Source organism: Artibeus jamaicensis, unplaced genomic scaffold (genome assembly GCF_021234435.1).
Source record: "Artibeus jamaicensis isolate MK-2021 breed Jamaican fruit bat unplaced genomic scaffold, CSHL_Jam_final scaffold_614, whole genome shotgun sequence".
Lineage (NCBI taxonomy): Eukaryota > Metazoa > Chordata > Mammalia > Chiroptera > Phyllostomidae > Artibeus > Artibeus jamaicensis.
In genome coordinates this window covers 756,784-764,293 of record NW_026522050.1, presented here as the reverse complement: position 1 = coordinate 764,293, position 7,510 = coordinate 756,784, and the positions used below count along the sequence as shown (strand labels likewise).

Sequence of the window (7,510 nt, the reverse complement as noted above, 5' to 3'; positions counted from 1 at the left end):
TTTGAGAAAATGAGCGGGTGGGTGGTGGGCCTGAGAAGCGGAGTCAGCCAGGAAAGCAGGAGAAAGTCAGGTACACCAAGCAGAAGTGACGGCATAAGCAGAGGCACTACAGTGAGAAAGGCCAGAGTGTGCAAGAAAACCACAGCAGCTCATGATTCTGGAACATGAGGAGGAAGCAGAGAGTGGAGAGATGGGGTGAGACCGGCAGGACTGGGTTCGAGCTGTACACTCATTCATTCGTTCAATAACTTATGGGGAGGTTGCTCTAGCTGACCATTGTCCTGGGCTCCGGGGATGAGGCTGAGATCTAGACACTGGGCCTGCCTCCACTGAGCCCACTTTCTGGGCACGTGGCTTAGGGGCAGCAGGAGACAGACATCACCCAAGTGAGAGCATATGCAGCCTCCCTGTCCTTGCCGCACGACAGGTGTTCCAGCAGCAGGAACTGCCCGAGGCTCAGGGCTGTGTGCCAGGGGGTGAAGGAAGTACCAGCTGGCTCCAGTGGGGTGAGCATGGGCAGAAAGGGGCTCTTGACAGGAAACTGGGGCAGTTGGTGGTGGTGGGGGGCAGTCATGGCTTGCTCAGGAGCATGAACTCTATGTTACAGGCCGGGGAGCCGCAGAGGGGCTTTGAGTAGGAGAGGGTAGCTCTGCAGGAGAGCTGGGTGGGGGACAGAGGAGGAAGTGGAAGGGAAACGCGCAGAGGGGGCACGCTGCAATGGTTTGGGAGCGTGAGGAATGAGCTAAAGCTGGGCCAAGAGGATGGAGCAGGGATGAGTGTGTGAGCTGCTCAGTTATGGAAAGAGAACCCGGTGGTGTTGGCACCACCTGGGCATCTTCCTGGGACCCCAAGGGCTTGGCCCATATCCTCATAAGCCTTAGCCCACTGTGGTCAAGTGCAAAGCACTGACAGTCTGAGATAGGCAGGGCACCACACTCCAATTCGGAGACCACCCAGCTCTAGGGACTTCCCAGGGCTGGGCTGACGGGGGACTCAGACCTGGAGAAGCTAAGGGTGGGGAGGAAGCTGGGGAGGGGGCCAAGCCAGGATGGCATGACTCATCCACTTCCACCCAGTCAGCCCAGTGGCATCTCCGCTCCCCTGCTCCAAATTCCAATTTGGTGAGGCTGCTAGAGGCTGAGTCAGCTCCCGCACGAGAGCAGCATCCCAAGGGGCTTCCTGCCAGACAACCTGGCCTCCAACCAAGGCCAAGGCCAGGGGTTGGGAGGGTGCAGAGCCAGGCTCTAAGGCTACAATTGCCTCAGCCAAGTGGGATGGCCCAGCAGATCATGTGAGTGAACACGCCTGGTGGGTTGTGCAGAGCTCACTGTGGATGAGGCCAGGGCCCTCATTCTGCCAGAGGAGGCAGGGAGCTGGGTGAAGCCCTGGTTCCAGAGGCCTGGCTCACTACGAGCCCCTGAGGGCGCTCCCTTCCCCTCTTGGCTTCAATTTCCTTGACCACAGAAGGGCGCCAACATCTCCTTTAAACAGGTTGTGAGAATTAAGTAATGCATGTGGAAGTGCTTTGCAAATTGTCCAGTGACACTCAGGGAAGTGGAGAGGAGGATAAACAGGAGGGCTTCCGGGGCCACTTCTGGTACAGGCTGTCCACAGCACAAGCAGGTCCAGTCCATCCATCCTCTGTTCACCAAACCATGTGCTCTGAGCTAGAACTGCCAGGACCAGAGGGCACCTTTCTCTAACAGGCATAATAAATACACCCCGTGGGCTAGCAGTGGCCCTTGGACTTTGCTGGGCCAAGCCCCTGGATTTATAGGAAATCACCAAGAAACCAATTAGGGCTCTCTAGAATGAGGGAAAGCAGGGCTGACTTTGCAGAGGCGCTCAGAGAGGTTCCCAGGCTTGGCAGCAAGGTGCACCTTCTTACTGGGGGCAGTTAGGAAGGCCCAGTCAGGGCAGACAGGCCGCCTCTCCTCGCCCTGCCTCTGCCTCTCTCCAGCAACCAAAGCAGGTAATCGCCAACACAGTACTTTAAAAAACACTCAAGACACAGACCCAAGCTGGGCTTTATTGAAATGCCAAGAGCAGGCACATGACAAGGTAGTAAAGGAAGGCAGGAAGGTGGTGCAGGCTGTGAGGTGACAGGGACAGGCAGACTCCATGTCCATGGCCCTGGCATCCTCCTTCTTTGCCAGGGGCTGAGTGGGTACAAATCACTGCCCCATCCAAAAAAAAATGACATGCTCAGGCCTGCAGGGCCTCTGCACCCTGGACCGTGAAGGTTCTAAGGAGAGGGACTGGAAGCACTAGTTTTCTCTCTTTTAAGGGAGAAAGAAAGGGGAGGACTGCAGGAGGGGGAGGGTACCCAAGGATGAGGGTGGCCAAGGAAGGTTCTCCTCCTGGGTGTCAGCACCCAGACTGAGTTCCTGGATGCCAGAAGGGAGCAGCAGCAGAGAGGCTGAGGGTCCAGCCCTCAGAGAGCCAGAGCCTCCAGATGATGGGGACAGGAGTCAGCCCTGAACAGAGGGCAGAAGTTCAAGGGGATCGAAGACGCAGGCAGTTCCAGAGTAACCTAGTCCTCAAAGCTGGGGGACTTGGCCTTGTTGAGACAGGGAAGAGCAAGGCGAGAGGATCCATCCCTAGCAGGGGGCCCAGAGGGTGGTCGTCCACGCATGGCCCTACTAGGTCAGTTCCACATTGTTGGCACGGTCCAGCACACGGGAGCCACGAGCACTGCCCCCTAGCTGGAAACGGCTCTCATAGAGAGTGGGGCAGAGGTGCCAGCGGTTGGCCCGGTAGATGCCCAGGTAGGTGTAGACATCAGGCTTGTAGGTGAGCAGGCACTTGATGCCTGCCCCACGAATGGCGGCGTCTGCCTCCAGCACACCCAAGCGGTCCGTGAAGTCATCCGTGTACACGCAGATGACCTGGCGCCCGCCCTCCTTGGCCCGTGGGCTCACCTTGGCCACCTGAAGCCGGCCCTCGACCACAGCCCGAGCAATGCCAGCCCAGGCGTGGTCCAGCTTGAAGCCAGGTGCCAGGTGCATCAGCCACTTGCCTGAGAGCACATGGTGGGTGATGGCCAGCTGGCGCAGAGTGGCTGGCGTGATGGGCCGCCCACTGGTCTGCAGAGCCTCCCAGGCTGCCTGCAGGCCCTGCACGTCACCAGAGTTGGGGATGTAGCCCTGCCCATAGGCTGCAATCCAGCCCACCGGCTCAGAGTTGGGCGAGTTGGGGTCCCCATAGCGGGTAACTTGGGAAGGTGGGTACTTGGCCAACCAGGCATCCAGCTCCGATGCAGGTGTGGTGCGTGCATCAAACACCAACCAGGGGTCCATGTCAGCTGCCATGGCCTCCGCGGCCAGGTGCTCAGCAGTGAAGCCATCCTCTCGGCCGCCTGGAGACTCCTCCTCCTCCAGCTCCTCACCTGGCTCTATCCTGCTATGAGGGAACCGAATTAGGGTTCATAGCAGATCTCCAACTTGCTGGGCCCTAGTGGGTACCAGGCACCGAACTAAACTGTGTGGCTTTTGGCAAGGCCAAATGTAAATGTCCCCGTGCCTCAGCTGCCTCATGTTTACAGTGGATAACAACTGTTCCTGACTCACAGTGCTGCAGACAATAATGTTATTACTACTCTCTCTGAATTACAGAAAAATGAAGCTCGCCGAGAAGGGTCTTACCCAAGGTCACACCTATGGTGAGCGATAGGGGACAAATGTTAATTCAGGTATGGGAGCAATTGGCCCGGCTACCCTTCCTGGCCCCGCCAGTGACTGGCAGGTATCCTGAACGCTGGCATTTAATGCAGGGAGGCGAAGGAGCCCTCGTTCGCGCAGCACCGAGGCAGGCCTACAGGGCCAGGCCTCCAGGGTGGGCGTTATCCAGCCCACTTAAAAATGAGGACACTGAGGCCCAGAGAAGGCAATGATGGGTCCGAGGCCTGGAGGGCGATGCTCGAGTTCGAACTCAGGCTTATTAGAGCCTACGGGAGGGCCGCGCCCCCGCCACTAGCTCCCACGGCCAGAGCTTGGTCCCCGCCCGGTCCTGCTCCCTCCCGCCGCCCTGCCGTCACCTTCGGCCTTCGTTGCGCTCGGCACCGGCCCAGCTCCGGGCCCGGCTCCGCTCCTGCCGGGGCTCCGCGCCACCGCCGCCGCGCCCCACCCCCGCCACGGCCGCCGCCGCCGCCGCCATCTTAGCGTCCCGCCGCCTCAACAACAACTTTATAGACAAGCTCAGCACGGGGCGGGACCACCGGGCCGCCGCAGCCGCGCGGTGGGGCGGGGCCTGCCAGGGAAGAGGCGGGGCCGGTGGGGAAGTGCTGACCTCGGGGGCGGGGCCAGGGGAGCCGGGGAGGGGCGCGTCCGCGGGGGGCGGGGCTAACGTTCTCTCTTCTGGCCCCGGGAACCGGCAGGAGTGTCGGTGCTGTCACGGGCTGACGCGCACCGCCTGGGAAGCTCCGAGGGAGGGAACTCTGGCCCTGTAAGCAGTGTCTTCACCGGCGGCGCTAGGACCGCGTGGGGAGCGGCGGGGGCGGAGCCAGCGGCACCAGGACCCGGGGGAACCTCGGCCGGCAGGCGGCGAATAGGCCCCGGGGCCGGGAGGCTGCTGGCGGCGGCGCTGGGCCCGGCGCGGCGAGAGTCCCGGAGATGCCGAGCAAGAAGAAGAAGTACAACGCGCGGTTCCCGCCGGTGAGCACGTGGTCGGGGCCGTGAGGAGAGGGCCCGGCTCTCGGGAGTCTGGAGCCCAGGCCCTGCTTGAGGGCGGGCGCATCGCAATGTTCGGGGGCCCGGACGCCCCGCCCCTTTCTCGGCCCTCCCTGCATTGGTGCCCCCCGCCCCCTTTTTCCTGGGATACCCCCTCGTTTCCCCAACACTCTTCTCTGGGATAGAGGTGACGGGGTCCGAGCTCTCTGCGTCCTCCCCAGGCGCGGATCAAGAAGATAATGCAGACGGACGAAGAGATTGGAAAGGTGGCGGCGGCTGTGCCTGTCATCATCTGTATCCTGTCGGGGGCTGGCCGGGTTGAGGGGTGTGGGGGAGGGAGGCAGCCTGGGGCTGCCCGGTGTGGGCTGGGATCCCATTCCTGCGTTCTCCTTGACGGCCCTGAGCCCGGGCGCTGGAGCTCTTCCTGGAGTCACTTTTGAAGAAGGCCTGCCAGGTGACCCAGTCCCGAAACGCCAAGACCATGACCACATCCCATTTGTAAGTGGCGTGGAGATGAAAGGGCCCTATGGGGCTCTACCCCAGAAGTTCACACGCGTAAGAGAGGCTGTGCCCTAGATGGGCCCCAGGGCCAGGAGGCTGCAGGTGGGAGATGACTGGGAGATCAGCAAGGCCTTAGAGGCTGGTGGGTTTGATCTTGGAGAGAAAGGGTTGGGCGTTATAGCAAAAAGGTGAGGTCTGACGGTGGAGAGGAGGTGGAGGTTTTCCAAGCTCCATTCTTCTGACATCCAAAGCTTCTTGCTGCCCATTGCTGAGAGCCCAGACATCTGGGTGCTGCCAAATGCCATGCCCTCCCCACCTCTTTCAGGAAGCAGTGCATTGAGCTGGAGCAGCAGTTTGACTTCTTAAAGGACCTGGTAGCATCCGTGCCTGACATGCAGGGGGATGGGGAAGACAACCACATGGACGGGGACAAGGGTGCCCGCAGGTGGGCAGCCTGGGCCAAGTGTCCAGTTGAAGAAGGCCAAGGCCACTACAGGGGTTGGAGGTGGCTGGGGGTGGTGAAGGAACGGGGAGATGGACTTTACCTTCTCAAAGGGGCCGGAAGCCAGGTGGCAGCGGCCGGAAGAATGGAGGGATGGGAAGCAAAGGCAAAGACAAGAAGCTGTCGGGGACGGATTCGGAGCAGGAGGTAAGTGAGGCCCCCAGCCCTCTGTCCTGCCCCTCCAAGCTGGCTGGAGGCCTGATCCCATCCTTACCCGTGACCTCTTTTTACCTCAGTTGCTTTGTTTGTAAGTGGGGGCTGTGGAGGTCACCCTCCTGTCCCTGCCACTCCAGGGGTCTAGGCTTTCCAACGATGGGTCCATGCCCTTCTTGTCATCTCTGACCCCTGCCTTGCTCCCAGGATGAGTCGGAGGATACTGACACTGATGGGGAAGAGGAGACACCACAGGCCCCACCCCAGTCCAGCCACCCCCCTGCCCACTTTCAGAGGTAAGCAGCTCAGTTGCTCCAGGAGGGGACCGGCAGACTTGTTCCTCCGACCTCCTTGGTCACTTGCTTCTGTTGATTGTGGCAGGTCTGGGGAATGGGAAGGGAGGAACTGAGGTGGGCTTAAAGACAAGAAACTGTGTTCTCAGAAGGGCCCTTCCTCCCTGATGAGGGTGGTGGGTGGGCCTGGCGGGGGCTGTGGGAGCTGGGCCTGGCCCCTGTTTGGATTAGAGGGTATGGGCTTTACGCTGCATGTGTGGAGGGCGGGGTGGGGCTCAGTGGGCATTGGAGGGTAACCTGACCTTCCTCTCCTGCTTTCTGCCCTGCAGCCCCCCAACACCTTTCATGCCCTTCACCTCGACTCTGCCTCTGCCCCCAGCACCCCCGGGCCCCTCGGCACCAGATGCAGAGGATGAAGAGGACTATGACTCCTAGCGCCCCCTGCCCCCCAGGCCACACCCCCTTTTAGTTGATTTTAGTTGTTCTGGGGGGAGGAGAGCTGTTCTTAAATTTATTAAAAAAAATAATAAAAGGGAACATCTGTGTCTGTCCCAGCCTCTGTCTAGGGCGCTGTGGCCACCTTCCCATCCATCCGCCTGCCTTCCCCACACTGAGCAGTGAAGGGAGGGCCTAGAGACCGTGCGTCTGCCAGGGCAGGACTGGGGGTGCTGATGGGATGAAGGTGGGTGGAGTGGTACAGGGCCCAAGCCAGCAGGTGCTGGTCATGCCCGGGGACAGCCTGTATCTTGTGTGATTCTGGGCAGGTTCCACCCTTGTCTGTGCAGTCTCTTCTTATCTCTCTGATGGAGACCGTCTGCCCTGCTGTGGGCTACTTCACAGGATAGACCAGGGGGTGGGGATAGGAGCTGTGGCTGGCATGCACTTGCTGCCGTGAGGGGTGGGGGAAGGGGCGGTGGGAGCAGAGTCAGGTGAGGCTGTGCAGGGTCTCTGAGGCTGGCTTGTGCTGCATGGGGCCATGACACTGGCGCTCAGTCTGTGCTTGTTTGGGGGCACAGATGTGCTTTCAGGGCACGACGGCTCGGTGAGGCCGGGCAGGAGGCCTGGGGAGCAGTGGTAGGGCTTGCACTGACTCAGGAGCGCTGGCGGCCAACTGGACGTGGGCTGAGAGAGAGGGAACCCTCAAGGACTATCAGGTTTCTTTCTGCAGCCACTCGGGCGGGGGCCTTTTCTACCTGGGATACAGGAGGAAGAGCAGGGTTTGGCCTGAGGATCGTAAGTTAGGCTCTGAGGAACCTGGGGTGCCTGGGCTACTGAGGAGAGGTGCGGAGGGGTTCCTTGGACACTGGGGGCCTAGAGAGGAGGGGACCTCGTGCTGCAGAGAGGGGTGGTCCATTAAAGGAGGCTGAAGAGCAGCCAAACTCAGGCCCCCCAGA

General features: G+C 60.7%; 2 protein-coding genes across 3 annotated transcripts; one reads left to right on the top strand and one right to left on the bottom strand.

Moving 5' to 3' along the window:
- Positions 1–2,011: 2,011 nt before the first annotated feature.
- On the bottom strand, positions 2,012–4,226 carry CUNH11orf68 (chromosome unknown C11orf68 homolog). Of its 2 annotated transcripts, none has more exons than XM_037135425.2 (2): positions 4,037–4,226; positions 2,012–3,402 (listed from the first exon to the last, which is right to left on the bottom strand). In XM_037135425.2, the coding sequence occupies exons 1-2, from the start codon at positions 4,153–4,155 to the stop codon at positions 2,643–2,645; spliced, it is 879 nt and encodes a 292-aa protein (XP_036991320.2). In that variant the 5' UTR covers positions 4,156–4,226; the 3' UTR covers positions 2,012–2,642. The 2 variants fall into 2 exon arrangements, with proteins under 2 accessions (XP_036991320.2, XP_036991322.2); XM_037135427.2 differs by having other exon boundaries at positions 2,012–3,399; positions 4,037–4,224.
- A 118-nt stretch (positions 4,227–4,344) lies between these two features.
- Positions 4,345–6,659, top strand: DRAP1 (DR1 associated protein 1). The gene is made up of 7 exons (XM_037135448.2): positions 4,345–4,652; positions 4,889–4,961; positions 5,072–5,165; positions 5,494–5,613; positions 5,724–5,817; positions 6,031–6,119; positions 6,446–6,659. The coding sequence occupies exons 1-7, from the start codon at positions 4,611–4,613 to the stop codon at positions 6,549–6,551; spliced, it is 618 nt and encodes a 205-aa protein (XP_036991343.1). The 5' UTR covers positions 4,345–4,610; the 3' UTR covers positions 6,552–6,659.
- Positions 6,660–7,510: the final 851 nt, after the last annotated feature.

Coding starts and splice junctions, on each gene's coding strand:
- CUNH11orf68 (XM_037135425.2), bottom strand. CDS start 4,155: ATGGCGGCGGCGGCGGCGGCCGTGGCGGGGGTGGGGCGCGGCGGCGGT. Junction 3,403..4,036: donor GAGCGCAACGAAGGCCGAAG/GTGACGGCAGGG, acceptor GTTCCCTCATAG/CAGGATAGAGCCAGGTGAGG.
- DRAP1 (XM_037135448.2), top strand. CDS start 4,611: ATGCCGAGCAAGAAGAAGAAGTACAACGCGCGGTTCCCGCCG. Junction 4,653..4,888: donor ACAACGCGCGGTTCCCGCCG/GTGAGCACGTGG, acceptor CGTCCTCCCCAG/GCGCGGATCAAGAAGATAAT. Junction 4,962..5,071: donor GGCTGTGCCTGTCATCATCT/GTATCCTGTCGG, acceptor GACGGCCCTGAG/CCCGGGCGCTGGAGCTCTTC.